The sequence below is a fragment of the Poecilia reticulata genome, linkage group LG7, assembly GCF_000633615.1.
Source record: "Poecilia reticulata strain Guanapo linkage group LG7, Guppy_female_1.0+MT, whole genome shotgun sequence".
NCBI lineage: Eukaryota > Metazoa > Chordata > Actinopteri > Cyprinodontiformes > Poeciliidae > Poecilia > Poecilia reticulata.
This window is the reverse complement of record NC_024337.1, coordinates 20,390,575-20,402,344: the sequence shown is the minus strand read 5'-3', so window position 1 is coordinate 20,402,344 and position 11,770 is coordinate 20,390,575. Positions and strand designations below refer to the sequence as shown.

Genomic DNA, 11,770 nt, shown 5'->3' with positions numbered 1-11,770 from the left:
CTTATACTAACAGTAACTCTCCTTATACTAACAGTAACTCTCCTTATACTAACAGTAACTCTCCTTATACTAACAGTAACTCTCCTTATACTAACAGTAACTCTCCTTATCTGTTTTATGTCCATAGGAGGACATCCCCCGCCAGCTTTATTACATTTGCCTTTACGTTGTCCACATCTCTGGTGCCTACATCTTAAAGTAAGTCAGAGGGGTAATCATTTGCTTTTAAGATTTTTACAAGAAGAAGAATATCTTCATTAAATCAATCCTAGGATCTCTAAGCAGCTTCCACAGGGATAGTTAGAAAGTTTTTAACATCCGGACAGCAAGGCTGCTGACTGACACTAATCTGCTCTCAGTAATTAATTACTTGTGAAGTTGTAATAGTTGCTCCGTTACTGCAGTACCCTTTTCTCCGTACATGCAATCATATTACGTTCGTCTTCATTTTTAAAGTCAGGTAAGCCACCTTTTCCTGGCCTGAGGATTTCAACACCAGAAGCTTTCTACAAGCCTTTTGACCTCAGACCTCACTGTTTCAGTCTTTGGAGTCTGTTCTCTTTGCTCATCTTCTTTCCTTCAGCATTATTGATCTCAGACGCAGGGATGCTGTCGAGCCCACAGGCTTGTTCTGTAGTTGCTGCTTATAGAAGGTGGTGCATTTTAATGCTTCACTTTAGTTGACAGGGTATCCATTCGTCCGTCAGTTCAATCAACCTTCCGCTGAACAATCTATCGATTTGTTCATCCAGCAGTTTGACCATTCAACCATTCGTCCTTTTACCGATTTGCCCTCCTGTTCATTCATTCATTCACATGTCCATCCATTTGTCCATCTTCCCAAGCAAGGTGAGTTTATTTATTTAGCAGTACTTAAAAACTAAGCAACAAACCTTACATTTTCCGTTGTTATCATCAGAATCATCACACAATTTTGGAATAAGGACTAAAATTGAATTTGTTTAATAACCAACTTTCCGTTTCTGTTTATACATCCATCAAAACATCCATCTACCCCTTTGAAACTCCATGTGCCAATCATCTGTCTATTCATTATCAAATTATCCATATCTTGATCTCTCCATCTCTTTTTCCATTCATCTATCGATGAACCAGAAACTCATCCAACTCCAGCCTTTGAGGACTGGTGTTGAAAACCTCTGCATTAATCCGTCCATGCATCCCTTCCAACACATCTTTAATTTGACCATTATCCATCTGTTCACCCCTTCATCCTCAGGTTTTTTTCAAAGCAGGACTCCAATAAAAGGGTCTTATTTAACTTTTGTATCGGTACCTTAAACATGTATCAGAAAAATTCAAGTACAGAAAAGTGTGAAACTTGATCCTAAAAAATGTGTTGGAACCCCGAAGTTGAGTTTTCCGTCTTTAGCTGAGTCTTCACCGCCGTCCCCGTTTGTTTTTCAGCCTCCACCGACTGGGCCTGGTGCTGCTGGTCCCTCACTACCTGGTCGAACTTTTGTTCCACGCTTCACGCCTTTTCTACTTCAGTGACGAGAACAAGCAAAAAGGGTATTTGTTTTGTTCTCATTCAGTTTTTTTTTTAAATGGGGTAATTGTATTTAACAGTACCATTTACTTTTGGTTCCAGCTTCACCCTGTGGGCGCTGCTTTTTGTCATTGCCCGCCTCCTCACCCTCACGCTGTCAGTGCTGACATTTGGCTTTGGTCTGCCCCGTACGGAAAACCACGGTTTTTCCTTGGCAGAAGGCAACTTTAACGTGCTCACCGTCAGGTATGCCCAAGAAAAAGCTCTCAGTGCTTCAGTGTATACTCAGCAAACATCCAGATGGGAGTAAAATAAAGTAAACTGTATCCTCTCAGGATGACCTGCCTCGCAGCCATCTGTCTGACGCAGGCCTGGATGATGTGGAAGTTCATTAATTTCCAGTTAAAAAAGTGGAGAGAGCACAGCCAGAACCAAGCATCAAAGAAGAAGACGGTGAGCCCAAAGAGCAAGCCTCATAAAAGAGAAACTACCAAGGGTAAGTCTGCACAGATGCAGCGTTTCCTGCTTGCTGCAGCTCAGCTTACCTGCTGTAATTACTAATTCTCCACTCAACCCGTCTTGCTAGGAGGAGCTGCCAATGGAGTTGTCAAGTCTGAAGATAAAATGTCACCACGAGCAAGAAAAGCCAAAGCTTCATAAAATTGGACAAGCTTGGAGAGATGAGAAAATAATTTCTGACAATGATTACAGGTGGCTTCAGGCTGCAGGAACCTTTTTAATAGTTCTCATAACAGCTTAAGGCGGATTCCTCTCTTTGTTTATATTTGCGCTGCAGGTACCATGGCCTCCTTGCAGAGCCGCTTTTAACGAGTGTTTTTAAGATCCAGCTTCAGGATATTAGCCCTCCGCCTGCAATCGGGGACGTAGGTGGCCCGGTTGCATATAGATTGGTAGAGTCAGTTGTTCACTTGGTCATTGTCTGGTTTTTAGAAACGCACTCAAACTGTACACAACAGATTTGAGAACATTCACCAAAATGAAGCGAAACAGAAGTTAAGTCCAGTCTTACCTGACTGAGCGGATTTCTAAATAAAATATGTGGGAAATTCAGAATTACAGAAAAAAATCCAAGATTACACTTATGATGATGTATCAGGTAGAGAAGCAAGTGGTAAAAATTGACTCTACATTTTAAGTATTTCATTTAGATAGGAGTTTATAAACCTTAAACTTCCAGGTTTTTTTTTAAAGACGCTCCAGGCCAGTTCACTGCTTCATCAATTTTCACGCCCATTTCTTCTCCACCCACCTCAGTTATGGGGTAGAGGGTAATATATGTCCAGGAAACACGACATTCCCTTTAGAAAGTGGTGCAACATCAGTTCTGTCCTGATATGGTTTATAATGTGTAAACAGACATCAGTCCAGAATCACACATTCTTTTTAGGTGTTATAAAGGAGGAGTTAAAATTGTCAGTTTAATCTTGTATTGCTTATTTAATAATCATAAAATATTTAGCATATCTAAATGTTCATTCATGGCAGAGTTTAACGATACCAATATTTTGAGGACAAACTGGCACCATATGAAATTATGCTACTTTGTAATTAATCATCCAGGCTAATATTTATCAACCACTCAATGTTTTTATCAGTGTGATGTGACTTGGTTCTACCTTGAATTTAAAAGAGCGATGTTTTTATTTAGTTTAGGGAACTACTTATTTAACAGATTTATTTTTTTCAAGTTCTTATATCTTAATCTGATTTTTTTTTCACTGGGGACAAGAAGATTTCCAGTTCTTTCCGGAAATCTGTCTCTCTTCACTTTGACATGGGCCAGTAACATTACAGTCCTTACCTTTGTTAGCGGTCCAAAAAGGGTGGAGTGGGATTCAGGCAAAAATGTCTGGTGGAGCTCGCAAATGCTGGATCTTCAAAAATAATCTGAATTGTGAATTTTCTCATACCAGGTCAACTTGGCTCAACTTGGTCAAGTTGACCTGGTATGAGAGGTCAATTCAAAGACTTAGTCATGTTCAAGATGCAAAAAAATCACTGAGTGACATTGTACAATTTAAGTTTCAGGCAACTTTACAAAAAACGGAGCCATGTTTGTCATGGAAGATCCAGGAAAAATTCTCTACTCACTAAAACAATTGAATCTTCTCATAAATCCTCTAACAGGAACTTCTCAATCACACCCAAAAAAAGTCTGGTTTGGCCAAAATGGAGAAGGGACGAAATGACCAGCAATTTCAGAAAACAGATGTTTTTTTTTTTGTTTTTTTTCCCCCCAACTCTGCCCAAGTTATTTAACGCAACACACACAGAGACCCGGTTCTGATTTTTTTGTGGCTTTATTTTGGTGAATGTTGGAAGCATAACTGACATTGCCACAATGATCGCTGCTATGCAAACACTGCATTTTTTTCTGGCAGTGCAAATGCAAGCAAAAAAAAAAAAAAAAAGTTGTATTGTTTCTTAATACTTTGCTGTATGGGGTGTTCCAATAATTATAGATTCTCCAAGAGTTCTTAGAAAAGTTTGGTCAGAAGAAACTTTGTTTCTTATAAAATCTAAACATGCATCTGCTGCTCTTTTGGGAAAAATGAAACAATTTTGCGCACTAAGAAACCTTTATATGAATCCCCCTTTGGGGTTGGAAAACCCCTTTCTGAAAATTTCAGTGTTACTGTGAGCTGCAAGTGTTCATTGTTCATTTGGGTTTGTTGAATGGGGATGTTGCCTGCTGGTTTTGACGCTTTAACATGATGGATTTAGCTATTTGAAGTGTCCTTTTTGTGTAAAACAGCGATCACTCCTTGGAAAAAATTTAAAAACGGAGTACTTCTTCAGATGGAATCCCTTCATAATTCCTTGCAAAGCCAATACTTGACTTCAGGGGAACATAAAGTGTTCAGTGCACAGATTAACAGCACAGGGTGTCATTTTAAGTGTTGGCCTTGTCATTAAACATTCTGTTGTTCTCCAGGAAAAGATGCAAAATGAAATGCGAGAGGCAAATATTGGTGAACAACAAAGCCTGTGCTGAACTCTCAGAACATTTACTGCCATTATCTGACGGCCTCTGCCATTGAAGTCCGACATGTTTCAGGATTGAGGCACTTAAATATTTCAGTCACTACTCTGGTATTCAAACCTGGATTGGGGGTTCGTCCGGGGTGGGAGACTCACCGAGAGTAATCCATAATCTGACGTGATGCTGTACTGTTTGTATACAGTTAAATCTTTATATTGGCATGATGGAAATTATGTTTGCTGAGGATGCATTTTGGTCTTTTCTATGGCAATGCATGATGGTTTCAGGCTAAAGGCTTTTACGGCTAGTTCCTTGTGCTGTTGAGTTTGCATCTTTTACATACTACTACAAACATTAAGTGACCTTTTTTAACAACTGCTGCAAGATGTTTCAGTTATTTATTTTTGTCATAAACAACAGAGTTATTATTTTATATGCTTTTAAAAGCTATAACCAGCAATCACAGTGGTACATAGCAACTGCATTTACTCAATCCAACAAAACAATCTTTCTCCAAGTGTCCTTACAAATGCTGAGGGTTTATATCACTCCTTCTGTTTGCGTTTTTTTGCAACCCTTTGGTATCAGGGGACAAGCTATTTACCGCTCACACCATAACTTGCGTCCCATGGTTCAATGGGAGGTGTGTTTGTGAGGGACTGTGTTTTGTATGCGTGTGCACTTGTTCTTGTGCGTGTACAGTGTTGTTTAGCTCGTAAATTATAGCTGGGAATGATGGTTTATTGCTTGTCTTGTTTAAAGGGAAAAAAAAACATGCCTGTGTGCGGAGCATGGAAAAGTGACAATCTGTTCAATGACTCCTGCCTGTTGTTGGATATTTTTATTATTTTTTCTGTTCATCACTGGTATTATACTTTTTATCTGTTCTGGTATGACCTGCCTAAGGCTCCCAAAATGCTTCTGTGTGTAAAAACACTGAATTGTGGATACTTGTGTTTTGTTTTTGTTTGTTTTGTTTTTTTGGTTGGTGCGATACTAAATGCTTCTGTGTTTAATGTGTCTGCCCTGTCACTTGGGGCATGCTCTTGTCTCCCTGTCTCACCTTTTCAATGATCCTGGCATTGCCCATGCACTCTTTATGATCGTAGATGAGGTTTCTGTGCACAAGATGTCCCTTACCAGGAAAGTCTGGACTAAATGGCTGCTAACAGAGTAGAAACTGAGATCGATTGGTTATAATAGCCCTAAATATTCCATGGTTTCAAAATATTAACACACAAATTGTTAAACATGCTCTATGCTTTAAAACAAAAGCAATTATTCCTACTAATTGTAAAATAATAATATATATTACATCTATAATTGGGGATGTCCTAGTCCTGATTTTGTATGGGTGTTTCTGATTGGGTTTTATCTTTTTTTAATAATTGACTTTTTGAGTCCTTAATATAACAGAGATACTGATATCTAGTGTTGATCTACTGTCTGCAGTTACACTGTTTGATTTCCATGCCATTTTTTTAAATTATGGCCTATTTAGTTCCACAACACTTGGAAAAATGATGCTAGTTTGCATGAAGTTATTTGTTGATCAAATCTGAAACTTCTGTTTAGCTTTGAAGCCTTTTCCACCCAATGGTTTTCTGCTCATAATTGGGAACAATGGCATTATAATTTACAACTCCAAAAACAATATTTCTGAAGCAGGAGAACATTTTTTTCTAAATTTGTCTTAACAATTTGCGGGAAACCCAACGAAATGTTGGGGCAAGTCATTTCGAAACGAAGCGTAAAGATGCTAGTAGCTTAGCATGTAGCTAACTGTGCCAGAAAACAACAACAACACTTCAGTAACAACCATTATGTTGAGTCAAAAAAACATGATAAAATTGCTTATTTTTTGTTAGTCGCATAGCTTTCTTGGTCAGCTGTGTTGTCAATGACCTACAGTCACAGGTTGTGACAAAATAATTATCGCTAATCAGAAATGGGAGAATTGGAAGAACAGTAGAAACTAAAGCATCGATAATGTTAGAGAGATCTAATTAATCATTTCTGTGTTGTTTTACTGAACTTTAAAGCTACTGGGTTTGCAAATATATGTATTAAAATTTGATAAAGCCTGAAGCAGGGACTAAATTGGCTGTTCTTATTGAGATTACCATAATTTTTTCAGCAGGTTTGAATTAGTTTGTCAATCTTCTGACTAGTAAATTTGATTTTGATCACAACTTGGTAATTTTGTCAGCTATATTTTACATTTCAGTTAACACACACACACACACATATATATATATATATATATATATATATATATATTTCTTTTTAAACGGATTTACTTTCATTTTTTATTTTCAACTGCTTTAAGCAGCATGTAATTGGCTACATCCTCTAATTGTCATATCCTCCCAAATGACTTACTTTTTTTTTTTTTTGATTTTTGTCAAAAATATCTAAAATTTCATCATAGTTATTCTGGGTGTTAGTGGGGGTGTTTTAGGATACAAAGGGTTGAAACAATTTTTGTCGAAATTATAAGCAATCAGGACATCCCTAATTATTAGGTATGTTTATGTTATCTATCATTTATTTTAATTTTACTCTAACCTATGTGAAAATATGGGATAAACACGTAACATATGAAGTATAACAAGATGGTAAATTCGTCAAGGTCTCTGCTCCAGTTGCAAACCAACTGTAGTTTCCCCACCATGACTGAAAAACTACAAATGGCTAACTAAAGGAAAGTAAAACTGGAGGAAGGGGGACAATATTTTGTGCTATAAACAGCCACTGAAAACTCCAGTAACTCCAGACATTCATCTGGCATCTTAATGAAAGGTCTTTAAATCTTAGGAAGAGTATGATGGAAACTTGTGTGTTTTTGAAACTGTGATTTTTTTTTTTTAAAACCTTGGTTTACTTTGATTCCCGAAAACGGCGTACAAGGACGAACACGAGGATCCAGGCTTTAGCAACTTGGGGGTTTTGGTGGCCTTTAAGAGCAATTTGTGTAACATTTGTGTGGCATTGTCAAGGGAGAAAAGGAAGCGCAGTGGAGTAAAATACCAGCCTCTTATTAAACTATTTTAGAAGCAAAATATATATATAAAAATAAAGAGAGAAATGTACACTGTACTAAATTATGTGTCAGATTTTTAAGCTATTTTTATAAGGGGAGGAAAACTGTTCAAATTGACTGTTTAATATACACGTGTGAATATTTGTTTTGCATCCATGTTATGAGTTGTTTGGGATATTATTTTTAAATAAATAGAATGACGCTTGCTGAATTGTTAAGTGTATACACATTGTGGTATGAGTGTAAACTTTATATAACCTATTGGTTTATGTAAAATCATGGCCTTATTGGAGCAAGTTGTACTCTGTTGTATAACACTAAGCTGCAGATGTACATTGCAGCTTTCACAACTTCACGTTTTTTATAGTTGCAATGAGACGTTTTGTTGTTTTTGGAGCAGGAGTTCAGTATGTGGCGTTTTCCCTGTGAAAATGTAACGCTTCCCCCCCTCACGCTGGCACAAAACATTAAGTTTAATCTAAGCAGAATAATTCTTGTTTGTTGTTTTTGTTTCTTTTTGCATTGTGTGCATCATGCACCGCAACACTGCTATTGGTGAAATACAAACTGGACTGCATTTTCATGAATGCTGAAACCGGAAACAGAAAGCAGTAAGGAAATAAATGTATGGAAGCCTCTCAGTCCTCAACACTCCTGATATAAAAAAAAAATCTCTAAACATTGAAGAGGCACACTTATCGTACTTTTGAACTGTACCTAATTGTACCTGATTTTTTTTTTTTTTTGCAGCTTCTTTATAATGTTTTTGTATATTTTCCTTTTGAAATATGTCACTTCTGACCTTCTCTGAAAATATATATAGATAGATATAAATATATATTTATGCAAATTGTTGCTCTTTTTTTTTTCTGTCACTTTTTTTTTATTTCATGTTTGAATAAAGCTTTTGTTCACTATCCAAAACTTGAACGTATGTTTTTAGCATAATTTTGTCTGATCTCTTCATCGGTCTCCATGGAAACTTGATGGAAGAACACACAAAGTGCACAGAAAATTATGATGGCTGCGAACAATCATGTTTTTAAAATGGACCATTGAGGAAAATATATTTTATGCAGGAGACACTCTTGGTGCATTTGCTGCGAAGCCCTCTGTTATTTACAGGTTCACTTTGATAAACTAGAAAACATTTGAAAAGTACATATATTTTTTCTGTTTGAGTTACACAGTTTGATATGTTTAAAGTGTTCATTCCTGCTCATTTTTATGTAAAATGTGAATCTTGGCATAAGAAAAAAAATGTTTCGCCCTACCAAAAAGCGTAAGGTAATTTTATTTGTATAGCACATTTTCAGCAACAAGGCAATTCAAAGTGCTACAGCATGCGTGCACACATACTGTAGCATATGCATTCAGATTGGTTTGGGTTCCTTTTGCATAAATTAATATAGTGTGACATTGATGTAATAACTCTGTTGCTAAAGCCCAGCTTGCTCTGAAAGTGCACTTCAACTCCTCTTCATTGTTGAGTCTGGTGTCTCTCCTTTTAAAAAAAAAAAACTCCATAGATTATCTGTGGCGTTTAGGTCTGGTGAGTTTGCTTGGAAATCAACCAAAAGGCGTTGGTACCTTTGGAAACACTGGTAGGCGCCAAGTCCTGCTGAAAAATGAAATCAGCAGTTTCATGAAGTTGTGAACAGATGGAAGTATGAGGTGCATTGGACCAAGTCCAGCATAATGACACACCTCCGTAAATTATTACTAACTGCAGAACGTCCTACTGCATCTTAAATAACTTGTGAATATGTCATTTCATTACTGATTCTTTCCCAAAGAATCAAAAAGACTTTGTTTCACAGTCCTCCCCAGACTGCGGTTATCCCTTGTCGCTTGTGTACTTTTTTCTTCCACTCAATTGTCCCTTTAATACACTTTGATTCGTCCCTCTGGGAACATCTGCTGCTTTGGCAATGACCTTCCGTGACCTCTTTGTTGGACAGCTGTCAAGTTAGCAATCTTCCTCATGATTTTGTGGGGCTTAATTTAAATAATGAAATTTATCACTTATTCATTTTAAGCAGTGTTTATGTTTTCAGAGTAGCTAAATGTTTTTTTTTTTTTATTAACTAAGCCAAAATTACCAGATATTTATCTTCAACTCTGCAAAAACATAACATTTTACCAAGTATTTTTGTTCTAGTTTCTAGTGCAAATATCTTGGAACACTTGAAATAAGGCTAAACTAACTTACACATAACTTTTCAGTAAGCCAGGGGAGATTAGTTTAAGTAAATAATTCCCTAATATTTTAAGATGTACTAGTTTGAGTGGCAGATTACTTCACTTACAAGACACATTTCCCATGTTATAGGTGAAATGGTTATTTTAAATCAATATTAAGAAATTATTGATGTAAACCAAGCTTCAATATGTTTTGAAAAGGTATTTGTAAGTTAGTTTCTTTTATTTCATGTGTACTAGACACTAGACACTACACCTTATACACAATCTTGGTAAGATTTTTTACTATTGGTAAAATAGTAAAAATAGTGTTTTTACTATTTTTAGTATGTAAAATATGGTTGTATATACAAGCTTCACATTTTCAGTAGATGTGCTGAAATATTTTTTTTATACAGCTGTATTCCAGGATGTGTCGGCCTTTGCCTAGTATGTGGGATGGGTTTAAAAGGTCAGTAATTGAGAAGGAAAAGTGGACAGCCGTCTGTTTGTTTTACCTAAATACCACCAGGGGGCAACACGGAGCTGCTTGCCTGAGGGACAGAGGCAGTCTGAGGGCATGGCTGCAAACAAACCTGCATTAATAAATCAGTACTCAGTGGCAGAAAGACAGAAACATTGTTTTATGAAGAAATATCTTGCACATCACCCTCACACAGACAGAAGGGCCAAAGAAGCAACAACAATGGTCTGAAAAATATCTTAATCTGGATATAATCCTGTTTTTTAGCCAGAAAATCTACACATTCCTGTGTTGTTTTTTTTTTACAGCTGGAGCATGGGAAATTTGACATCCATGAAGGCTGAAGAAGAATCACAGCACAGACAAGAGACACCTGCAGCTCCCAGCCCATGCATTGTGTTGTTTCAGACTAATGGCTTTTCTCCAGCCGATCAGACAGCTTGATGGATCAGAGGGAACCAGAGAGGCAGGCCGAAGCTCTGCAGGGTTAGTGCAAGGACAGGAGTTCACTAACATGCTCTCCATCACTGCACGGGCGCTCGCTGAAGGCTGCATCCTAAACCCAAACATACAGCGCTGGACGGAGTATTCTTGAGGTGGTCCCAAAACGCAGGCGGGGGAAAAAAAGTTTAAAAAGCAGGGACCAAGTGAGACATTCTTCGTTTACCCCCCTCMCCCCCCCCCCCCCCCCYCCATCCAATGAGGATAAATGTCCCGCTGAATCGTCAGTATTATGTGTAATTTCCATATAAATTAGCTTCATTAAACTGGGAGTACTTTCTTGTTTAACGAAGCTCATTTGGAATTCTGTATTTAATAAGACATGTAATCCCAGACTTGCAGACTAATAGCCAACAATTAGCAGGACAGGAGCTTGTGTGTGAGAGAGTAGGGAGAGAAAGGGAGAGAGCGTTTAATCTCTCAGAAGTATTGTAGCCCTTCAGTGTTATTATCATTGATTGTCCCAAATAGGAAAGTTGGACAGCAGCTGCTTTCCCAGTCTGGTTTATTTATGGTGATCCACCTAGCTTGAAGACATGAAAATGCTCAGAACCCTCCTGGTCATTTAAGGGGGAGCAGAAAAAGAGAAGTGTGTGAGTGAGGTGTGCTGTAGAGCAGGTGCAGACTGATGAAAGGGGAGGGCGGAGATGGGATGAAAACATCTGGAAGGATCTAATGAGCATTAATGAAGAGTGGCCAAAATGATTTCTAAAGACGAGATATTAAGCCAACGCTTTGATAAGAATGTTGCTGAATAACAGAGTCTGGGTGATGAGAGTTTTTAAACCCATGTTTGTTGGATTCAGGAAATAAAACTCCTACATCACAGGTAAGACGCAGAAAGGTGACAAAAGAGGCAATGTTTAGTGTCTCAGATAAAAACAAGGCTGTAGTAAGAAAGTAAATAAAAGACATCAATATCTCTGTCCCACTAGTAGCATACATCTCTGCACAATTTGGAGTTTGCATGTCTGCAGTGCTTTGTAAAGTATTCATACCCTGGAAATTGTTCAAATTATGTCACTTTCAATCAAAGTTTTTATCAGG

The 11,770-nt window shown here is 37.5% G+C and overlaps 1 protein-coding gene across 1 annotated transcript in view; it reads left to right on the top strand.

The window, feature by feature from the left end:
* LOC103467611 (translocating chain-associated membrane protein 1-like 1) overlaps positions 1-5,460 on the top strand; it is a 10,735-nt gene extending 5,275 nt beyond the window's left edge. Inside the window, exons 7-11 of the mRNA XM_008414158.2 lie at positions 128-198; positions 1,429-1,533; positions 1,613-1,756; positions 1,846-2,006; positions 2,097-5,460. Coding sequence (XP_008412380.1) covers positions 128-198; positions 1,429-1,533; positions 1,613-1,756; positions 1,846-2,006; positions 2,097-2,170 — 555 coding nt within the window. The 3' untranslated portion in view covers positions 2,171-5,460. The remainder of the gene's footprint in view (positions 1-127; positions 199-1,428; positions 1,534-1,612; positions 1,757-1,845; positions 2,007-2,096) is intronic.
* The last annotated feature ends 6,310 nt before the right edge of the window (positions 5,461-11,770 follow it).